This window comes from Pseudophryne corroboree, chromosome 8, assembly GCF_028390025.1.
Source record: "Pseudophryne corroboree isolate aPseCor3 chromosome 8, aPseCor3.hap2, whole genome shotgun sequence".
NCBI lineage: Eukaryota > Metazoa > Chordata > Amphibia > Anura > Myobatrachidae > Pseudophryne > Pseudophryne corroboree.
In genome coordinates, this window is record NC_086451.1 from 310,193,972 (window position 1) to 310,218,346 (window position 24,375).

Sequence of the window (24,375 nt, forward strand, 5' to 3'; positions counted from 1 at the left end):
CTGACAGTGCTATCACATGATTTTCCGCCCAGCGAAAAATCCTTGCAGTTTTTGCCATTGCCCTCCTGCTTCTTGTGTCGCCCTGTCTGTTTACGTGGGCGACTGCCGTGATGTTTTTCCCACTGGATCAATACCGGCTGACCTTGAAGCAGAGGTCTTGCTAAGCTTAGAGTATTATAAATTTACCCTTAGCTCCAGTATATTTATGTGGAGAAAAGTCTCCAGACTTGATCACACTCCCTGGAAATTTTTTCCTTGTGTGACTGCTCCCCAGCCTCTCGGGCTGGGCTCCGTGGTCACCAGCATCCAATCCTGAATGCCAAATCTGCGGCCCTCTAGAAGATGGGCACTCTATAACCACCACAGGAGAGACACCCTTGTCCTTGGATATAGGGTTATCCGCTGATGCATCTGAAGATGCGATCCGGACCATTTGTCCAGCAGATCCCACTGAAAAGTTCTTGCGTGAAATCTGCCGAATGGAATTGCTTCGTAGGAAGCCACCATTTTTACCAGGACCCTTGTGCAATGATGCACTGTTTTTAGGAGGTTCCTGACTAGCTCGGATAACTCCCTGGCTTTCTCTTCCGGGAGAAACACCTTTTTCTGGACTGTGTCCAGAATCATCCCTAGGCACAGCAGACGTGTCGTCGGGATCAGCTGCGATTTTGGAATATTTAGAATCCACCCGTGCTGTTGTAGCAGTATCCGAGATAGTGCTACTCCGACCTCCAACTGTTCCCTGGACTATGCCCTTATCAGGAGATCGTCCAAGTAAGGGATAATTAAGACGCCTTTTCTTCGAAGAAGAATCATCATTTCGGCCATTACCTTGGTAAAGACCCAGGGTGCCGTGGACAATCCAAACGGCAGCGTCTAAAACTGATAGTGACAGTTCTGCACCACGAACCTGAGGTACCCTTAGTGAGAAGGGCAAATTTGGGACATAGAGGTAAGCATCCCTGATGTCCCCGGACACTATATAGTCCCCTTCTTCCTGGTTCGTTATCACTGCTCTGAGTGACTCCATCTTGATTTGAACCTTTGTAAGTGTTCAAAAAATTTTTTAGAATAAGTCTCACCTAGCCTTCTGGCTTCAGTACCACAATATAGTGTGGAATAATACCCCTTTTCCTTGTAGTAGGAGGGGTAATTTAATTATCACCTGCTGGGAATACAGCTTGTGAAATTTTTTCCCATACTGCCTCCTTGTCGGAGGGAGACCTTGGTAAAGCAGACTTCAGGAGCCTGCGAAGAGGAAACGTCTCTACATTCCAATCTGTACCCCTGGGATACTACTTGTAGGATCCAGGGGTCCTGTACGGTCTCAGCGCCATGCTGAGAACTTGTCAGAAGCGGTGGAGCGCTTCTGTTCCTGGGAATGGGCTGCCTGCTGCAGTCTTCTTCCCTTTCCTCTATCCCTGGGCAGATATGATCTTATAGGGACGAAAAGACTGAGGTTGAAAAGACGGTGTCTTTTTCTGCCGAGATGTGACTTAGGGTAAAAACGGTGGATTTTCCAGCAGTTGCCGTGGCCACCAGGTCCGATGGACCGACCCCAAAAAACTCCTCTTCCTTTATACGGCAATACACCTTTTTGCCGTTTGGAATCTGCATCACCTGACCACTGTCGTGTCCATAACATCTTCTGGCAGATATGGACATCGCATTTACTCTTGATGCCAGAGTGCAAATATCCCTCTGTGCATCTCGCATATATAGAAATGCATCCTTTAAATGCTCTATAGTCAATAAAATACTGTCCCTGTCAAGGGTATCAATATTTTTAGTCAGGGAATCCGACCAAGCCACCCCAGCTCTGCACATCCAGGCTGAGGCGATCGCTGGTCGCAGTATAACACCAGTATGTGTGTATATACTTTTTATGATATTTTCCAGCCTCCTGTCAGCTGGTCCTTGAGGACGGCCCTATCTATAGACGGTACCGCCACTTGTTTTGATAAGCGTGTGAGCGCCTTATCCACCCTAAGGGGTGTTTCCCAACGCGCCCTAACTTCTGGCGGGAAAGGGTATACCGCCCATAATTTTCTATCGGGGGGAACCCACGCATCATCACACACTTTATTTAATTTATCTGATTCAGGAAAAACTACTGTAGTTTTTTCACATCCCACATAATACCCTCTTTTGTGGTACTTGTAGTATCAGAAATATGTAACACCTCCTTCATTGCCTTTAACGTGTGGCCCTAATAAGGAATACGTTTGTTTATTCACCGTCGACACTGGATTCAGTGTCCCTTTTTAAAACCCCTGACGGTGTTTTTTGAGACGTCTGGACCGGTACTAATTGTTTGTCGGCCGTCTCATGTCGTCAACCGACCTTGCAGCGTGTTGACATTATCACGTAATTCCCTACATAAGCCATCCATTCCGGTGTCGACTCCCTAGAGAGTGACATCACCATTACAGGCAATTGCTCCGCCTCCTCACCAACATCGTCCTCATACATGTCGACACACACGTACCGACACACAGCACACACACAGGGAATGCTCTGATAGAGGACAGGACCCACTAGCCCTTTGGAGAGACAGAGGGAGAGTTTGCCAGCACACACCAAAAACGCTATAATTATATAGGGACAACCTTATATAAGTGTTTTCCCTTATAGCATCTGTTTTATATATTTCTAACGCCAAATTAGTGCCCCCCCTCTCTGTTTTAACCCTGTTTCTGTAGTGCAGTGCAGGGGAGAGCCTGGGAGCCTTCCCTCCAGCCTTTCTGTGAGGGAAAATGGCGCTGTGTGCTGAGGAGATAGGCCCCGCCCCTTTTTCGGCGGCCTCGTCTCCCGCTTTTAACGGATTCTGGCAGGGGTTAAATATCTCCATATAGCCTCCGGAGGCTATATGTGAGGTATTTTTAGCCAAAATAGGTTTTCATTTGCCTCCCAGGGCGCCCCCCTCCCAGCGCCCTGCACCCTCAGTGACTGCCGTGTGAAGTGTGCTGAGAGGAAAATGGCGCACAGCTGCAGTGCTGTGCGCTACCTTTAGAAGACTGAGGAGTCTTCTGCCGCCGATTCTGGACCTCTTCTTACTTCAGCATCTGCAAGGGGGCCGGCGGCAAGGCTCCGGTGACCATCCAGGCTGTACCTGTGATCGTCCCTCTGGAGCTGATGTCCAGTAGCCAAGAAGCCAATCCATCCTGCACGCAGGTGAGTTCACTTCTTCTCCCCTAAGTCCCTCGTTGCAGTGATCCTGTTGCCAGCAGGACTCACTGTAAAATAAAAAACCTAAGCTAAACTTTTCTAAGCAGCTCTTTAGGAGAGCCACCTAGATTGCACCCTTCTCGGCCGGGCACAAAAATCTAACTGGCTTGGAGGAGGGTCATAGGGGGAGGAGCCAGTGCACACCACCTGATCCTAAAGCTTTACTTTTTGTGCCCTGTCTCCTGCGGAGCCGCTATTCCCCATGGTCCTTTCAGGAACCCCAGCATCCACTAGGACGATAGAGAAACACTTTTTTCTGTTCTGTGTCCAGAACCATCCCCAGGAACAGTAGGCGTGTGGAAGGAACCAGCTGTGACTTTGGAATGTTTAGAATCCATCCGTGCTGTTGTAGCACCTCCCGAGATAGTGCTACTCCGACCAACAACTGCTCCTTGGACCTCGCCTTTATAAGGAGATCGTCCAAGTACGGGATAATTAAAACTCCCTTTTTTCGAAGGAGTATCATCATTTCTGCCATTACCTTGGTAAACACCCTCGGTGCCGTGGACAGTCCAAACGGCAGTGTCTGGAATTGGTAATGGCAATCCTGTACCACAAATCTGAGGTACTCCTGGTGAGGATGGTAAATGGGGACATGCAGGTAAGCATCCTTGATGTCCAGGGATACCATGTAATCCCCCTCGTCCAGGCTTGCAATAACCGCCCTGAGCGATTCCATCTTGAACTTGAATTTTTTTCTGTATGTGTTCAAGGATTTCAAATTTAAAATGGGTCTCACCGAACCGTCCGGTTTCGGTACCACAAACAGTGTGGAATAGTAACCCCTTCCTTGTTGAAGTAGGGGCACCTTGACTATTACCTGCTGGGAATACAGCTTGTGAATTGCCTCTAGCACATCCTCCCTGCCCGAGGGAGTTGTCGGCAAGGCAGATTTGAGGAAACGGCGGGGGGGAGGCGCCTCGAATTCCAGCTTGTACCCCTGAGATACTACTTGAAGGATCCAGGGATCCACCTGTGAGCGAGCCTACTGATCGCTGAAATTTTTGAGGCGGCCCCCCACCGCACCTGGCTCCGCCTGTGGAGCCCCACCGTCATGCGGCGGACTTGGAAGAAGCGGGGGAGGACTTTGGACAGAAAGGACCCGCCTGTTTTTCTGGGGTCGAAAGGACTGTACCTGATAATACGGCGCTTTCTTAGGCTGTGAGGGGACATGGGGCAAAAATGCTGACTTCCCAGCTGTTGCTGTGGAAACTAGGTCTCTCATCCCCGAATAACTCCTCACCCTTATAAGGCAAAACTTCCATGTGCCTTTTCGAATCTGCATCCCCTGTCCACTGCCGAGTCCATAAGCCTCTCCTAGCAGAGATGGACAGAGCACTTATTTTAGATGCCAGTCGGCAGATCTCCCTCTGTGCATCTCTCATGTATAAGACTGAGTCTTTTATATGCTCTACGGTTAGCAGAATAGTGTCCCTGTCTAGGGTGTCAATATTTTCCGACAGGGAATCTGACCACGTTGCTGCAGCACTGCACATCCATGCTGAAGCAATCGCTGGTCTCAGTATAATGCCTGAGTGTGTATATACAGACTTCAGGATCGCCTCCTGCTTTCTATCAGCAGGCTCCTTTAGGGCGGCCGTATCCGGAGACGGTAGTGCCACCTTTTTTGACAAGCGTGTGAGCGCTTTATCCTTCTAGAGAGTGTTTCCCAACGTGACCTATCCTCTGGCGAGAAAGGGAACGCCATTAGTAACTTTTTAGAAATTACCAATTTTTTATCGGGGGAAGCCCACGCTTCTTCACACACTTCATTTAATTCTTCAGATGGGGGAAAAACTATTGGTAGTTTTTTCTCCCCAAACATAATACCCTTTTTTGAGGTACCTGGGTTTATATCAGAAATGTGTAATACCTCTTTCATTGCCTCAATCATGCAACGAATGGCCCTAGTGGACATTAAATTAGACTCTTCGTCGTCGACACTGGTATCAGTATCCGTGTCGACATCTGTGTCTGCCATCTGAGGTAGCGGGCGCTTTAGAGCCCCTGATGGCCTTTGAGTCGTCTGGGCAGGCACGAGCTGAGAAGCCGGCTGTCCCGCATTTGGCATGTCGTCAAATTTTTTATGTAAGGAGTCGACACTTGCACGTAATTCCTTCCATAAGTCCATCCACTCAGGTGTCTGCCCCGCAGGGGGTGACATCACATTTATAGGCATCTGCTCTGCCTCCACATAAGCCTCCTCATCAAACATGTCGACACAGCCGTACCGACACACCGCACACACACAGGGAATGCTCTGACAGAGGACAGGACCCCACAAAAAGCCCTTTGGGGAGACAGAGAGAGAGTATGCCAGCACACACCAGAGCGCTATATAATACAGGGACTAACTGAATTATATCCCCTTATAGCTGCTATAAATTATATACTGCGCCTAATTTAAGTGCCCCCCCTCTCTTTTTTACCCTTTTCTGTAGTGCAGACTGCAGGGGAGAGCCAGGGAGCTTCCTTCCAGCGGAGCTGTGAGGGAGAAATGGCGCCAGTGTGCTGAGGGAGATAGCTCCGCCCCTTTTTCGGCTGACTTTTCTCCCGCTTTTTTATGGAACCCGCAGGGGTATTTATCACATATATAGCCTCTGGGGCTATATATTGTGATTATTTTGCCAGCCAAGGTCTAATTATTGCTGCTCAGGGCGCCCCCCCCCAGCGCCCTGCACCCATCAGTGACCGGAGTGTGAGGTGTACAAGAGGAGCAATGGCGCACAGCTGCAGTGCTGTGCGCTACCTTGGTGAAGACTGAAGTCTTCTGCCGCCGATTTTTCCGGACCTCTTCTAGCTTCTGGCTCTGTAAGGGGGACGGCGGCGCGGCTCCGGGAACGAACATCAAGGACGGGTCCTGCGGTCGATCCCTCTGGAGCTAATGGTGTCCAGTAGCCTAAGAAGCCCAAGCTAGCTGCAAGCAGGTAGATTCGCTTCTTCTCCCCTTAGTCCCTCGTTGCAGTGAGCCTGTTGCCAGCAGGTCTCACTGTAAAATAAAAAACCTAAAATATACTTTCTTTCTAGGAGCTCAGGAGAGCCCCTAGTGTGCATCCAGCTCGGCCGGGCACAGAAATCGAACTGAGGTCTGGAGGAGGGGCATAGAGGGAGGAGCCAGTGCACACCAGATAGTACCTAATCTTTCTTTTAGAGTGCCCAGTCTCCTGCGGAGCCCGTCTATTCCCCATGGTCCTTACGGAGTTCCCAGCATCCACTAGGACGTCAGAGAAAATACATTTAGTGGAAGAACGAGACACCAGTCTGTAATAACATATGTGGATCATAGGAACTTAATTGCTTGTATATTTTTGTATACTTGGTCAATAAAGCTGATTCTGAAGAAGAAAGTGAGTGTCACAAGCTACAACAAGCTGGATGCCACCTGTTGCCCAATCACGCAGACATGAAATACCTTCCAACATGACCCTCTCCAGGAGGGACACAATGCTCTGCTCCTGGACTTCCCTGTTAATCTATGATTGCCCTCACCTGTGCTGAAACACCTTTCTTGTCCATTAACCTGTTCAGCACAGGTGCCGGCAATCATAAATGAAGAGAAAAGTCCAGGAGCAGAGCATTGTGTCAGAAGCTTTAGTTGGTCAAGTCATATTCACTTTATCATTAAGGGGGATATTTAATTTCAGTCGTAAGTTCTGACAGGGCGGAAAGACTGCACTTTCCGCCGATAATCTGAACTTTCCGACACGTCAATATTCAATTGAAATGCCGTTTTTCCGCCCTGTTAAAAATTCCGACAAGTCGAAGAACAGACGAACGAGCGGAATCTCTGCTCATCCATGTGTTTTCGACTCTGTCGCGGACAAAAACGGTCCATTTTCGTCCATTAATTTTCACCCATAAGAGAGAGAGAGGAAATGAATGTTCAGAATGGGAGAGGAAACTAGCGGAAACGGCCCGCTCTTGAATACTGAAGTGTCGGATCCTCTCCGTCAGAGTATCCGACTGTAATTGAATATACCCCTTAAGGCCCGTATTCATGGGCAGATCTGGGGAGAGATGTGCGCTGAGCATGTGTGCTGAGCATGCGGGGGAGGGGGGCGCTCATTTCACCCAGTGGCCAATCTAGCACCAGCGATAGCGATGCGCGGGGCTGCGCATCGCTATCGCTGTGGGAGGTACACACGGAGCGATCATGCTTAAAATCTAAGCAATCTAGTCAGATTGCTTAGATTATCCCTCCGTGAGTACCCGCCTTAAGACTACGGTGTATGACTCAGGGCACCTGATGAGATGTAGTGAGTCACAGAGCATGCAGCCCCCAACAGCTGGCACTGGAATACTGACACCCACTGTCTTAGACTGAATATCAGGCTGTGCTCAGAAAAAGAACATAAAGAAAGTACATAAAACCTAAGTTATATCAGAAAGGGGCCAAGATGGAAGTAAAAAAAAAAAAAGAGGCAAGTAGGTGAGATGAATGTATCAGGTGGAGCAGAGGAATACAGGTTGAGTATCCCATATCCAAATATTCCGAAATACGGAATATTCCGAAATACGGACTTTTTTGAGTGAGATAGTGAAACCTTTGTTTTTTGATGGCTCAATGTACACAAACTTTGTTTAATACACAAAGTTATTAAAAAGATTGTATTAAATGACCTTCAGGCTGTGTGTATAAAGGTGTATATGAAACATAAATGAATTGTGTGAATGTAGACACACTTTGTTTAATGCACAAAGTTATAAAAAATATTGGCTAAAATGACCTTCAGGCTGTGTGTATAAGGTGTATATGCAACATAAATGCATTCTGTGCTTAGATTTAGGTCCCATCACCATATCATCTCATTATGGTATGCAATTATTCCAAAATACGGAAAAATCCCATATCCAAAATACCTCTGGTCCCAAGCATTTTGGATAAGGGAGACTCAACCTGTAATTAGTAGCAAGAGACTTTCATTACATTTACCAACCACTGATGTAATCATAGAGATCACATCATGGGAAAGCTCCAAGAACATTGCACTAGGGCAGTGGTTCTCAAACTCGGTCCTCAAGACCCCACACATTTCACATTTTGCAGTAACCCAGCAGGGGCACAGGTGTATTCATTACTCTCTGACACACTTATAAGGTCCACAGGTAGAGCTAATTATTTCACTTGTGATTCTGTGAGGAGACCTGGGAAACATGCACGGTGTGGGGTCCTGAGGACAGAGTTTGAGAACCTGTGCTCTAGGGTTATAGCGTCTCTACAGGAGTGGAGTTACTGACAGGGCTGCATACAGACATACAGACACATAGACATGAAATAAACCCTGATTATTACTCACCCTTACCACATTTTTGAAGTACATTTTGAAGTCTGTCACGGTTAGCGTTCCACTGACTGCTCCCCAAAATGGACAGATATACATAACATCCTTAGCTATGGAATTAAATATAGATTTATTTTTAGAAAAGCAAACAGCATCATGGTTTTAGTGATACCAAATATCTATTTCCCCCTCTATGCTGTTACAGAGACTATCTGTGGTGCACAAAACAGAAACTGTTTCTTAATTAGCCAAATCTCTCTTCTAAGATTTAGAGCTCTATGGGGGTAATTCCAAATTGATCGCAGCAGGAATTTTGTTAGCCGTTGGGCAAAACCATGTGCACTGCAGGGGAGGCAGATTTAACATGTGCAGAGAGAGTTAGATTTGGGTGGGTTATTTTGTTTCTGTGCAGGGTAAATACTGGCTGCTTTATTTTTACACTGCAAATTAGATTGCAGATTGAACACACCACACCCAAATCTAACTCTCTCTGCACATGTTAATATCTGCCTCCCCTGCAGTGCACATGGTTTTGCCCAACTGCTAACAAAATTCCTGCTGCGATCAACTTGGAATTACCCCCTATGTACTAAGCCTTGGGACAGAGATAAAAGTACCAGCCAACCAGCTACGAACTGTCCTTTTTCAAACACAGTCTGTGACATGGCAGTTAGAAGCGGATTGGCTGGTACTTTATCTCCATTCATGGCTTAGTAAACAGATTCCTTAGTTCCAAGGCAGTAACAATGTATTCCAGTTTTTGCGATCACCTTTAACAAGGCAAAGCATCCAGATAATTTTAACAAGAGGACAATTTATAGATTGCTTTTGCTAACCAAACACACCGCAATGTCACAATCAACACGGGGGAACTGGCCTCGCAACAGGGCAACCACGAAGCCAAAAAGTATTCAGATCAAATCATTATTGGATAAGATAGTCTCTCACAGTCAGCTGATGACCACTATTATCCTGTGTATTCATCTTCTGAATACACTGACAGCTTCAGTTAAGATTTAAGGGAGCTGGCTGTTTAGCCCAAATAACCAGAGGCCACCTACAGTGCCTTGCTAAAGTATTCACCCCCCTTGGCTTTTTACCTATTTTGTTACATTACAACCTGTAATTTTATTTTTTTTAATCTGAATTTTATGTGATGGATATGCACAAAATAGTCTAAGTTGGTGAAGTGAAATGAAAATAAATAATATAAAAAAGAATTTTTATAAATAAAAATGTGAAAATTGTCATATGTATTCACCCCTTTGCTATGAAACTTCTCAAAAGTTCTTGTGCAACCAATTACTGTACCTTTAGAAGTCACATAATTAGTGAAATTAAGTCCACCTGTGTGCAATCTAGGTGTCACATGATCTGTCAGTATAAACACACCTTTTCTGAAAGGCCCCAGAGGCTGCAACACCACTGAGCAAGAGGCATCACACCAAGACCAAGGAGCTCTCCAAAGAAGTCAGGGACAAAGTTGTTGAAAAGTACAAGTCAAGGTTGGGTTATAAAAAAAAAGTATCCAAATCTTTGATGACCCCCAAGAGCACCATCAAATCCATCATCTTCAAATGGAAAGAACATGGTACCACAATAAACCTGCCAAGAGAGGGCTGGCCACCAAAACTCACAGACCTGGCAAAAAGGGCATTAATTAGAGAGGCAGCACAGAGACCAAAGGTAACCCTGAAGGAGCTGCAGAGTTCCACAGCAGAGACTGGTGTATCTGTGCATGTGACCACAATAAGCTGTACACTCCATAGAGCTGGGCTTTATGGAAGAATGGCCAGAAAAAAGCCATTACTTAGTGTTGAAAAATAAGAAGGCACGTTTTGAGTTTGCCAAAAGGCACGTGGACTCCCCAGATGTATGGAAGAAGGTGCTCTGGTCAGATGAGACTAAAATTTTACTTTTCGGCCACCAAGGAAAACGCTATGTCTGGCGCAAACCGAACACATCCGATCGCCCCAAGAACACCATCCCCATAGTGAAACATGGTGGTGGCAGCATCGTGCTGTGGGGATGTTTTTCAGCAAACAGGGACTGGGAAACTGTTTCGAGTCGAGGGAAAGATGGATGGTGCTAAATACTGGGATATTCTTGAGTAAAACCTGTTTCAGTCTGCCTGTGATTTGAGACTGGGACGGAGGTTCACCTTCCAGCAGGACAATGACCCGAAGCATACTGCTAAGGCAACACTCGAGTGGCTTAAGGGGGAAAATTTAAATGTGTTGGAATGGCCTAGTCAAAGCCCAGATCTCAATCCAATTGAGAATCTATGGTCAGACTTGAAGATTGCTGTTCATAAGTGGAAACCATCCAGCATGAAGGAGCTGGAGCAGTTTTGCCTTGAGGAATGGGCAAAAATCCCAGTGGCAAGATGTGGCAAGCTCTTACAGACTTATCCAAAGCGACTTGCAGCTGTAATTGCCACAAAAGGTGGCTCTACAAAGTACTAACTTTAGGGGGGTGAATAGTTATGCATGCTGAAGTTTTCTGTTATTTTGTCCTATTTTTCTATTTGTTGTTTGCTTCACAATAAAGATTAAAAAAAATAAGATTTTACTCACCGGTAAATCTATTTCTCGTAGTCCGTAGTGGATGCTGGGAACACCGAAAGGACCATGGGGAATAGCGGCTCCGCAGGAGACTGGGCACAACTAAAGAAAGCTTTTAGGTCACCTGGTGTGCACTGGCTCCTCCCACTATGACCCTCCTCCAAGCCTCAGTTAGGACACTGTGCCCGGACGAGCTGACATAATAAGGAAGGATTTTGAATCCCGGGTAAGACTCCAACCAGCCACACCGTATAACTCGTGATACTATACCCAGTTTAACAGTATGAAAACAACTGAGCCTCTCAACAGATGGCTCAACAATAACCCTTTAGTTAACAATAACTATGTACAAGTATTGCAGACAATCCGCACTTGGGATGGGCGCCCAGCATCCACTACGGACTACGAGAAATAGATTTACCGGTGAGTAAAATCTTATTTTCTCTGACGTCCTAGTGGATGCTGGGAACTCCGAAAGGACCATGGGGATTATACCAAAGCTCCCAAATGGGCGGGAGAGTGCGGATGACTCTGAGGCACCGAATGAGAGAACTCAAGGTCCTCCTCAGCCAGGGTATCAAATTTGTAGAATTTTGCAAACGTGTTTGCCCCTGACCAAGTAGCAGCTCGGCAAAGTTGTAAAGCCGAGACCCCTCGGGCAGCCGCCCAAGATGAGCCCACCTTCCTTGTGGAATGGGCTTTTACTGATTTAGGATGCGGCAGTCCAGCCGCAGAATGCGCCAGCTGAATTGTGCTACAAATCCAACGAGCAATAGTCTGCTTAGAAGCAGAAGCACCCAGTTTGTTGGGTGCATACAGGATAAATAGCGAGTCAGTTTTCCTGACTCTAGCCGTCCTGGAAACATAAATTTTCAAGGCCCCTGACTACGTCCAGTAACTTGGAATCCTCCAAGTCCCTAGTAGCCGCAGGCACCACAATAGGTTGGTTCAAGTGAAAAGCTGATACCACCTTAGGGAGAAACTGGGGACGAGTCCTCAATTCCGCCCTATCCATATGGAAAATCAGATAAGGGCTTTTACATGACAAAGCTGCCAACTCTGACACACGCCTGGCTGAAGCCAAGGCCAATAACATGACCACCTTCCACGTGAGATATTTTAGATCCACGGTTTTAAGTGGCTCAAACTAATGTGATTTTAAGAAACTCAACACCACGTTGAGATCCCAAGGTGCCACTGGAGGCACAAACGGGGGCTGAATATGCAGCACTCCTTTCACAAACGTCTGAACTTCAGGTAGTGAAGCCAGTTCTTTCTGGAAGAAAATCGACAGAGCCGAGATCTGTACCTTAATGGAGCCTAATTTCAGGCCCATAGTCACTCCTGCTTGTAGGAAATGCAGAAATCGACCTAGTTGAAATTCCTCTGTTGGGTCCTTTTTGGCCTCACACCAAGCAACATATTTCCGCCATATGCGGTGATAATGCTTTGCAGTTACATCTTTCCTGGCTTTAATCAGCGTAGGAATGACTTCCTCCGGAATGCCCTTTTCCTTCAGGATCCGGCGTTCAACCGCCATGCCGTCAAACGCAGCCGCGGTAAGTCTTGGAACAGACAGGGCCCCTGCTGCAGCAGGTCCTGTCTGAGCGGCAGAGGCCATGGGTCCTCTGAGATCATCTCTTGAAGTTCCGGGTACCACGCTCGTCTTGGCCAATCCGGAACCACGAGTATCGTTCTTACTCCTCGTTTTCTTATTATTCTCAGTACCCTTGGTATGAGAGGCAGAGGAGGGAACACATAAACTGACTGGTACACCCACGATGTCACTAGAGCGTCCACAGCTATCGCCTGAGGGTCCCTTGACCTGGCGCAATATCTCTCTAGTTTTTTGTTTAGGCGGGACGCCATCATGTCCACCTGTGGCCGTTCCCATCGATTTACAATCAGCGTGAAGACTTCTGGATGAAGTCCCCACTCTCCCGGGTGGAGGTCGTGCCTGCTGAGAAATTCTGCTTCCCAGTTGTCCACTCCCGGAATGAACACTGCTGACAGTGCTAGTACGTGATTTTCCGCCCATCGGAGAATCCTTGTGGCTTCTGCCATTGCCATCCTGCTTCTTGTGCCGCCCTGTCGATTTACATGGGCGACTGCCGTGATGTTGTCTGACTGGATCAGTACCGGCTGGTGTAGAAGCAGGGATTTTGCCTGCCTTAGGGCATTGTAAATGGCCCTTAGTTCCAGAATATTTATGTGTAGGGAAGTCTCCTGACTCGACCATAGTCCTTGGAAGTTTCTTCCCTGTGTGACTGCCCCCCAGCCTCGAAGGCTGGCATCCGTGGTCACCAGGACCCAGTCCTGTATGCCGAATCTGCGGCCCTCTAGAAGATGAACACTCTGCAGCCACCACAGCAGAGACACCCTGGTTCTTGGAGACAGGGTTATTATCTGGCATGGAACCTGCCGAAAGGAATTGCTTCGTAAGAAGCCACCATCTTTCCAAGGACCCGCGTGCAGTGATGCACCGATACCTGTTTTGGTTTCAGGAGGTCTCTGACTAGAGATGACAACTCCTTGGCTTTCTCCTCCGGGAGAAACACTTTTTTCTGGACTATATCCAGAATCATACCCAGGAACAGTAGACGTGTCGTCGGAACCAGCTGTGATTTTGGAACATTCAGAATCCAACCGTGCTGGTGTAGCACCTCCTGAGATAGTGCTACTCCCACCAACAACTGCTCCTTGGACCTCGCATTTATAAGGAGATCGTCCAAGTACGGGATAATTAAAACTCCCTTTCTTCGAAGGAGTATCATCATTTCCGCCATTACCTTGGTAAACACCCTCGGTGCCGTGGAGAGTCCAAACGGCAGCGTCTGGAATTGGTAATGGCAATCCTGTACCACAAATCTGAGGTACTCCTGGTGAGGATAGTAAATGGGGACATGCAGGTAAGCATCCTTGATGTCCAGGGATACCATGTAAACCCCCTCGTCCAGGCTTGCAATAACCGCCCTGAGCGATTCCATCTTGAACTTGAATTTTTTTATGTATGTGTTCAAGGATTTCAAATTTAAAATGGGTCTCACCGAACTGTCCGGTTTCGGTACCACAAACAGTGTGGAATAGTAACCCCGTCCTTGTTGAAGTAGGGGCACCTTGAGTATCACCTGCTGGGAATACAGCTTGTGAATTGCCGCTAGCACAGCCTCCCTGTCTGAAGGAGTAATCGGCAAGGCAGATTTTAGGAACCGGTGGGGTGGAGACGCCTCGAATTCCAGTTTGTACCCTTGAGATACTATTTGCAGGATCCAGCTGTGAGCGAGCCCACTGATCGCTGAAATTTTTGAGGCGGCCCCCCACCGTACCTGGCTCCGCCTGTGGAGCCCCACCGTCATGCGGCGGACTTGGAAGAAGCGGGGGAGGACTTTTGCTCCTGGGAACCTGCTGTTTGTTGCAGCCTTTTTCCCCTACCTCTGCCTCTGGACAGAAAGGACCCGCCTTTTCCACGCCTGTTTTTCTGAGTCCGAAAGGACTGTACCTGATAAAACGGCGCCTTTTTAGGCTGTGAGGGAACATGGGGTAAAAATGCTGACTTCCCAGCAGTTGCTGTGGAAACTAGGTCCGAGAGACCATCCCCAAATAACTCCTCACCCTTATAAGGCAAAACTTCCATGTGCCTTTTTGAATCTGCATCCCCTGTCCACTGGCGAGTCCATAAGCCTCTCCTAGCAGAAATGGACAATGCACTTATTTTAGATGCCAGCCGGCAGATCTCCCTCTGTGCATCTCTCATGTATAAGACTGAGTCTTTTATATGCTCTATGGTTAGCAGAATAGTGTCCCTGTCTAGGGTGTCAATATTTTCTGACAGGGAATCTGACCACGCAGCGGCAGCACTGCACATCCATGCTGACGCAATAGCTGGTCTAAGTATAATGCCTGAGTGTGTATATACAGACTTCAGGATCGCCTCCTGCTTTCTATCAGCAGGTTCCTTGAGGGCGGCCGTATCCGGAGACGGTAGTGCCACCTTTTTAGACAAACGTGTGAGCGCTTTATCCACCCTAGGGGGTGTCTCCCAACGTGACCTATCCTCTGGCGGGAAAGGGAACGCCATTAGTAACTTCTTAGAGATTACCAATCTTTTATCAGGGAAAGCCCACGCTTCTTCACACACTTCATTTAATTCTTCTGATGGGGGAAAAACTACGGGTAGTTTTTTCTCCCCAAACATAATACCCTTTTTAGTGGTACCTGGGTTTATATCAGAAATTTGTAACACCTCTTTCATTGCTTCAATCATGCAACGAATGGCCTTAGTGGACATTAGACTAGACTCATCGTCGTCGACACTGGTGTCAGTATCCGTGTCGACATCCGCGTCTGCCATCTGAGGTAGCGGGCGTTTTAGAGCCCCCGATGGCCTTTGAGACGCCTGGACAGGCACGAGCTGAGAAGCCGGCTGTCCCGCATTTGGCATGTCGTCAAATTTTTTGTGTAAGGAGTCGACACGTGCACGCAATTCCTTCCATAAGTCCATCCACTCAGGTGTCTGCCCCGCAGGGGGTGACATCCCTTCTATAGGCATCTGCTCCGTCTCCACATCATTATCCTCATCAAACATGTCGACACAGCCGTATCGACACACCGCACACACACAGGGAATGCTCTAACAGAGGACAGGACCCACAAAAGCCCTTTGGGGAGACAGAGTGAGAGTATGCCAGCACACACCAGAGCGCTATATAATGCAGGGACTAACTGAATTATATCCCCTTATAGCTGCTATAAATTATATACTGCGCCTAAATTTAGTGCCCCCCCTCTCTTTTTTACCCTTTTCTGTAGTGTAGACTGCAGGGGAGAGCCAGGGAGCTTCCTTCCAGCGGAGCTGTGAGGGAGAAATGGCGCCAGTGTGCTGAAGGAGATAGCTCCGCCCCTTTTTCGCGGACTTTTCTCCCGCTTTTTTATGGATTCTGGAAGGGGTAATTATCACATATATAGCCTCTGGGGCTATATATTGTGGTATTTTTGCCAGCCAAGATGTTTTTATTGCTGCTCAGGGCGCCCCCCCCCCTAGCGCCCTGCACCCTCAGTGACCGGAGTGTGAAGTGTGTATGAGGAGCAATGGCGCACAGCTGCAGTGCTGTGCGCTACCTTGGTGAAGACTGATGTCTTCTGCCGCCGATTTTCCGGACCTCTTCTTGCTTCTGGCTCTGTAAGGGGGACGGCGGCGCGGCTCCGGGACCGAACACCAAGGCCAGTTCCATGCGGTCGATCCCTCTGGGGCTAATGGTGTCCAGTAGCCTAAGAAGCCCAAGCTAGCTGCAAGCAGGTAGGTTCGCTTCTTCTCCCCTTAGTCCCTCGCTGCAGTGAGCCTGTTGCCAGCAGGTCTCACTGTAAAATAAAAAACCTAATTATATACTTTTTTAGAAGCTCAGGAGAGCCCCTAGTGTGCATCCAACCTCGGCCGGGCACAAAATCTAACTGAGGCTTGGAGGAGGGTCATAGTGGGAGGAGCCAGTGCACACGAGGTGACCTAAAAGCTTTCTTTAGTTGTGCCCAGTCTCCTGCGGAGCCGCTATTCCCCATGGTCCTTTCGGAGTTCCCAGCATCCACTAGGACGTCAGAGAAATATATATTCAAAGATGTCAGGCATGTTCTGTGAATGAAATGATGCAAACCTTCAAACTATCCATTTTAATTCCAGGTTGTGATGCAACAAAACGTATAAAATGCAAAGGGGGGTGAATACTTTAGCAAGGCACTGTATGTGTATGGCTGCAATGGACACTGATGCTCTCACCTGATTCTCACCTGTGGTCAGCTTTAAAAGGTGTCCATACACTCTGATTTGGGCAATTACACCATTTAGATCTACAAACTGTACCATTTACCCTAAAGAGATTGTTAAACAACCTCTAATCGGCAGTCATCAGATGTCTGGGAGGACAGGCAGTTTCTGTCCAACTGCGCTACCGATTTCTCTATTGTCCAACTGCTGTACACATTATCTATCATCCGACAGTGCTACAGATACCCTATTTTCCAACCATGCTACAGATTCTCCATCGTCCAACAGAGCTACAGATTCACTGTCCAAACGAGCCACATATTCTCCATCATCCAGTCATGATACAGATTCTCCATCGTCCAACCGAGCCACAGATTCTATATCATCCAACAGAGCTACAGATACTCCATTATCCAACAGAGCTACAGATACTCCATTATCCAACAGAGCTACAGATACTCCATTATCCAACAGAGCTACAGATACTCCATTATCCAACCGTGCTACAGATTCTCCATCATCCAACCGTGCTACAGATTCTTCATCATCCAACCGAGCTACAAATTCTCTATCGCCATACTGCGCTATTTATTCTCTATTACCAACTGCACTACTAATGCTTTAGAGCATGTTACTGGTGCGGGTGTTATAAGTGGCATATTTAAAGTTAGAACACCAGCATGGGTAAAATGCTGTAAGGAGAATTAAACCAGTGTTGGGACCCTGGCGCCGGCATTTTGAGGTCGACACACTCAACCTTACACATGGTGAGTGTCGACCTCATGACTGCATGCATTCAGATCACACTAAAAATACAAAAAGACAAAATGCATCAAAAACATGAGAACAATTTGGTTTCATCATATATGTTAACATGTACGTTTTCCACTTACCCATGGCCTTGATGGACTCTCCAGGAAACAGTGGTGCCTCTTCCATTTGTGCCACCTTGTTCCCATCTCTCAAAGCCTGGTAAAAGAAATAAAGCAATGAATGGAGTCACCTTGTGTACCCTGCGGGCATGCTCTCAGAGCCTCTCTCGGGTAGCAGAAGTACTTGAGCTCTCCGTGGAGTGTACCTGCGCACTAGTGAATACGGCACTAACAACAAACTTGGTGGGCTCCATTCAGTCTACATCATCTCTTGCCACAAACAGCATCTCACGTATAATAGATTCACAATAGTTTTTGCAAATATGCTACCGTCGTACATGCTACTTCTCCAGGGCAGATATTGATTACTGTCCAAAATGGCTAAGCAAATGCCTTTGACTAAGAAGGCTGCTCTACACAATGATACATACTGTAAATGTCCATACATACGTTTGCATTAACAACAAATGCACAAGAAGGTTAGGCACATTAGATGCATAAAACAATGTACTAGTTTCATTACTGTGAGAGAGAACAGTACTGGAAAGTACATCAACACATTCCTTCATTTCGTAGCCTGAATGAAGCCCCCACAAAACATAGGCAATATAACCAATATGGACAGCAGAAACACAGTCATTAAAGTGAGATTTACTGTAACACTCTAAATACTGCAGTGTGCACAAGTTTCCTTGCACACTCTTAGAACACTTGAGCATCACTGATCGCAGTCTTCTAGACAGGTTTGTTCCACTGCTTACCTCTTCCAAGAGGTCAGGAAACATTCTTCTGTAGGGATAATACCAAATTATATTTAACGATAATTTTGTTTCTTCAAGATACTTCATGGTAGCCATTACTCTGGGATTGCATCCCATCCCCTAATTTTAAACAGGAAGTTTTTTCACACTTCAGGGACCACCCACTTAGGGTATAGAGTTACTCCTCCCCTTCCTCTTCAGTCTTTTGAGTGTCTCCTCACATTCGGTCCTTGTGGAAAAAAAAACCACTAAAAGGGAGGGTATATTATAGACTGCCATGAAGCATCTTGAAGAAACAAAATTATCGGTAAATATAATTTGCTATTTTCTTCTACACTACGTCATGGCAGCCATTACTCTGGGATGTACCAAAGCATAATAATATAGGGAGGGTAAGAAATAGTCCAACAGACAGAAATTCATGCTTAATGACCCAATTTTATTCATTCATCGCAATGCCCCTTCAAGGATATCACTGTCAAAGTGGGCGCCAACCAAATCTAGAGCATAGTGACTAAAGAATGTGTGAACAGACAGCCAGGTGGCTACTGTACATGTCTTTCGTCGATACCCGAGCGTCCTTAACCAAGGAAGTTGCAACAACACTGGTTGAGTGTGCCTTCAGATTTTCTGGAACTTTCTGACCAATTTCCTCATGCACAAAAATAATTAGCTCCTTGGATCCACCTGGCAATAGTTTGCTTCATGAGTGCACCACCTTTCTTTATGCCTACATGTAAAACAAATACTGTGTTTTCCAAACGTTTTTCACTCTTGTCCAAATAGACAAAAAGTGCTTGTAATAAGTTCAGCATATGAAACCTTTCTTCCTTCTCATTTTTAGGTTGTGGGAAAGATGAGAGCAAAAAAAAAAAATCTCCTGGTTTAATGAAAAGCTTATACTATCTTTGATAAAGAAGCTGTATTTGTTCTTAGAACATCTTTATAGAAACATAGAATTTGACAGCAGATAAGAACCACTTGGCCCATCTAGTCTGCCCCTTTTTTTTTCTTTTTATCCTTTAGGTAATCTCAACCCAACCTTAGTCCTTTGTAAGGATATTCATATGCCTATCCCAAGCATGTTTAAATTGCTCTACAGTCTAAAGGGGGGTACTCCTGGAGCGATCGCTGCTTAAAATCTAAGCAATCTGACTAGATTGCTTAGATTTTAAGCAGTGATCTCTCCGTGTGTACCCCTAACAGCGATAGCGATGCGCAGCCCCGCGCATCGCTATCGCTGGTGCTAGATTGGCCTGCATGCAGGCCAATCTAGCGGGTCGCTCACTTCACCCGCTGGGTGTACACTGTACACTGCTTAGCTTCCAAGATCAGATTAGGCATATCCAGTTTGGTATGGCTGAAGTTTGGTGTATTTTACTTGATGTGCTGAACACATACTGGTGCAGATAAAATTAACAAGTGCAGGGTGTAGCCCACAACTCCTTAATTGGCACTAACCAACACACAGAATATGGGGTGTGCTGAATGGACTATAAGGAGAGTAATCTTTAACCACTTCAATACAGGTACAGCTTCTTGCATGCTGACTTCTATACACAGCATAAATAAATGAGGTTTCTTATAAATTTTCTTCTTAGCTCCAATGCAGGAGACACAATGCAGCATATGATGGTAACCAGACTATATATCCTGACTAACACTATATTAATAAAGTGCCCTCTATGAGGACTTACCACTTTTTTGGGCACATACAGGCTTTTGGGGAGAAGGCTCTCCTTCATATTGCCATAGGCTTGTAGTATAAATTGGAGGGACCAGCAGCTCCAATATTTCTCGGTGCATGGCGCCATTTTCTCTGCCTCTGACCCCTAACTTGGGGTGGGCGTATGCTCAGACCATCTTCCTGGGACAGCCACCAGCCATCACATGCACCTCTGCTGGCTGCTCTGCAGGGCCAGAGCCAGGAAGCATAGAAACACATGCGGCTGAAAATGGAGAGAGGAAAGCCAGCAGCGATCCAGCTTTGTAAAACATTCAGACAGGCACTTACTTGACTAGCCTTTAAAATTGCCGTGCACCAGTCTCTCCCCATGGTGCCACCCCATCCAGACTGCGGCTACTAAGAGGCGCATATGCTGGGTATAGATAATGAGGTATGCCCTTGGAACAAAATAACAACTACACTGTCCTGACTAGGAGACAGGGAAAAAAAGACTGAGGAGGAAGGGGAGGAGTAGCTCTATATATCCTAAGTGGCGGCCCCTGAAGTGGGAAAAAACTTCCTGTCTAGAACTAGGGGGATGGGATGCAATCCCAGAGTAATGGCTGCCATCAAGTAGTGTAGAAAAAAAAGGTTTTTACTATGGTTGCCAAGACATAAATGATTGTCTCTACAGCTGGAGGTTGTAGCTTGAGGCTGCAAAAGTCAGTGGCACTAAGGTTCTGTATAATATCTTGTACAGAAGGTGAACAATGCATATATCTTAGAATAAATTGCTTTTAAGTCCAATATTAACATAAATCTTTTCTGGCGGACGGGATGCCGCTGTCGCTGTAGTGACAGCCGGGAACCCATATTGATACCCTTTGCTGCAGCTTGCTTTTTAAAATGGTAGTTCTTTGGGGTATGAAATAAGGTTCTAAAATAAAATCTATTCTTTGGAAGTTCTCACGTTAATGACTGTATCACTAAATTAGCAGGCAAAGCTAAAACACTTGCTTATTTACAACAGGCTAATAAAACGAGACGATATATTATTAGATGCAGATTACAAGATATAGAACAATCTAAACAAATTGGTACAATTCTATTTATTTATTGGTACAATCCTATTTATTTGAGTAAACTTTAACAAAATATAGCATCAATCATGAATTATAAGCAAAATATATAAATATGCACAATAACACATAAAATATAAATTACACTGAAACGTAACCACTTCAGTACCAGACCAAATAACACCTGTTGATATTGACAGATATATAATCTATTTATTTCTTAGTCCACGCAAGTGAATGTCAATATTAGGTTTTATTTCATGACAGAAGAGGTTGCCAAACAAAAAAAAACAAAAAAACAATCTCCCCTTTATACGAGCCTTCCCAAAGCTGGTTTCACACAAGATTACAAACCTCACATCAACTAGTTCCCCTGGGTAAAGGGACATGTGATGTGAACTTTGCACAAGGTTCAACACTGTTATATTTTATAACACTATATATTTTAAAATCTCCTAACCTTGTATCATGGTATAACTCTTCCGCACATAGGTACTACATACTTGTGAGCATAAATTCCCAGTTTGGAAGGAATACTTCATAACTGGCAAATATAGAAGGGTTGCCGCAATTTGGGAAGGGGAAAGGAGGCTGAGATAATGGGGCAGAAATAGAATTTAGTTATAAAAACAGATGTATTAAACTTTTTTTTTTTTTTTTTTTTAAGTTTACCACCAATCACGTGTTTTTGTCCAAATGTCTATATGTCTTTGAGCCCAAATAGATTCACTGTAGTTAGAACCAGACAAGCAAATAGGCAAGGTGGACCACTGCACAGGTACCTGCGCCCTTATCAGTTACAGCTCCCAGCTATCTGCAGAGGTAGGAGGTGGGGAGGGTGGTGACATGCAGGAGACAGACAGCGATGCAGACAGCGCTCAGCCCTGCAGCAAGTTCTCCCATAAGTAGGGTCCGTTGCCAGTTACAGCACAAAAAGATATACAGTAATTAAATTCAAGCAAACAGCGCACAAAAAACAAAACAACCCTAATTGTGTTAGAAATAATTCAGAATCTACAGTATAAACCATATTCAGGAGGTATTTTGGGGTTAAGTCTGTTGTCAGCTGATCAGCAATTGCAAAGAAATACTTACCGTATGTAAAAACAAAGGTTATGCTCATCTGGATAGAGTACAATATTTAGTGATTAAATGTTAATGAATAAAACATGAAAAGTATAAAAAAAATGGATATCTAAAAAAAACAGTTGTACAACCCATTATGATCTGTCATCTGAAAAATTATCTTTATTAAAATTACAAGATCACAGGGAAATGTGTACTAAACAGAGATTTAGGTTATCCCTCTGTGAAACTATTACTAAAGGCCAGTACTCACGGGCCGATCAAGGAGAGATGTGTGCTGAGCGAACCGCTCAGCACACATCTCTCCTGCCGCTCAGCACAGCGCGATCTGTGCTGAGCGTGCGGGGGGAGACGGGGGGGCCGCTCACTTCACCCAGCGGGTGAAGTGAGCGACCCGCTAGATTGGCCTGCATGCAGGCCAATCTAGCAGCGGCGATAGCGATGTGCGGGGCCGCGCATCGCTATCGCCGAGGGGGCTACACACGGAGCGATCCTGCCGATATTCTAAGCAATCTAGTCAGATTGCTTAGAATATCGCTCCGTGAGTACCCCCCTTAACTCTCTGACTTCTATTTGTCATATTTTTAGTAATTTTCTGACCAGGCTGAAGCACAGACTGCCAACACGGCGACACACCCCAAAATGATTGCATAATCTAAAACAGACAAAGAGCTCAGATAAGAATAAATGATGAGCTCTACAGTCAGACTATGATCATCACTTGAGACTAGATAAAGTCCTATAGACAAATATGTTACACATTCATCCCGTAGGTTGGTTATCCACTGGGATTCAAGTGCTGTGTCTGACTTTTGTTTGTAATTTAGTGCAAAGCAATGGAAATGCTTCTAAAAATAACCCCCCCCCCCTCATTCTAGGGGGTCGATCCTATTAGCCACGATGATTTTGAGGGTGAAAATCATCACAACAGCAGGCGCACTTTACGGGAGCCTGAATTAACACCAAAGTGCTCGCTGCCCCATAGGGCTCCTAGAACTTTTGTGCAAATTCAGACCGAAATCAGCCCGCAAAGGGTGTGAGATTGGGTGCTGTTTCAGGCGTTTAAACGCGATGGCAACGGCACATCCCACCCTTGGCAGGTAATAGGATCGACCCCATGGTGTCTATGCCAATTTACTTTTATATATCTGCATCTGTGTGCTTTATCATTTCGGCAGAGATTTTTTGTTTATTGGAAGCTGCTGGTTCCAATCAGTGTGTTTAAACCCTGCCATACTGTAGCTCTGAATAAAGCCCATTATCTGTGTTCCCAACTAGGGGTTCACATAATAAGTTTCATTAGAGTTGTGCTGTACATTTTAGATTCATTTCTATGGACTACAGTATTCATTTATTTTACATTGTGTTCTACATATAGAAATGAACGGGCTGTAGAAATAAATGGACCATAGAGATCAATGGAATCCACACATCAATTGATACATTTAGCCTCTGCTGATGTATGATTAAAGCAGGGACCTCCTACAGGGTCTCTTACCATCAATCACATTGCAGATAGCAAGAGAAACCAGTAGTGATTGGCTGAGCAGTTAATGGGAACCCTAGGCTATATAGTTCACGCTTTTATATTCTGATATGGGTCTCTGAGAAAAACAGGTACCATATTTTTCTATGACACTGATACCCATAGCCTCTGGGAGGTGGGAAGATCACCAGCCATTTTCACCAAAATCTGTAGGATTCTGGCAGGATGACAGGACTCTATGCTGTGAACTTCCCTGCTGTGAGTCGGCATAGCATGACCATCCCAGACTGGTGATAGATTCCACTTAAGCAGTGGGACACCATGATTGTTGTGCCTGTTGGAATCAGTTCAGGTCAGTTATCGTTTTTTGGGGAATTTCTCCCACTCAGCTGAGTTGGGTTTCTACACTTGGGGACGCTCAATTAAATGAATGTACTAATGAAATAGAAAAAGTTCTGTGCTACTTGCATCAGGATGTATTCACTGTGTGCTGAAGAATGGAGCATATAATTTGCAGGAATAAAACACGTGAGTGCATAGAATTTTCACCTGTCTTTAATATGGTACACACACAGTAAAATTTAAATAGCTCACAT

General features: G+C 45.8%; 1 protein-coding gene across 8 annotated transcripts in view; it reads right to left on the reverse strand.

Annotated features, from left to right (window-relative positions):
• Window positions 1–24,375, reverse strand: part of MTMR1 (myotubularin related protein 1) — a 314,872-nt gene that overhangs the window by 245,976 nt on the left and 44,521 nt on the right. For 7 of the 8 annotated variants that reach the window (XM_063937379.1, XM_063937378.1, XM_063937380.1 and 4 more), the window contains 2 exons: window positions 17,723–17,798; window positions 8,526–8,620 (listed from right to left, as the gene is read on the reverse strand). In XM_063937379.1, the coding sequence (XP_063793449.1) occupies window positions 8,526–8,620; window positions 17,723–17,798 (171 nt within the window). The remainder of the gene's footprint in view (window positions 1–8,525; window positions 8,621–17,722; window positions 17,799–24,375) is intronic. The other variant, XM_063937377.1, reaches the window with a different exon arrangement.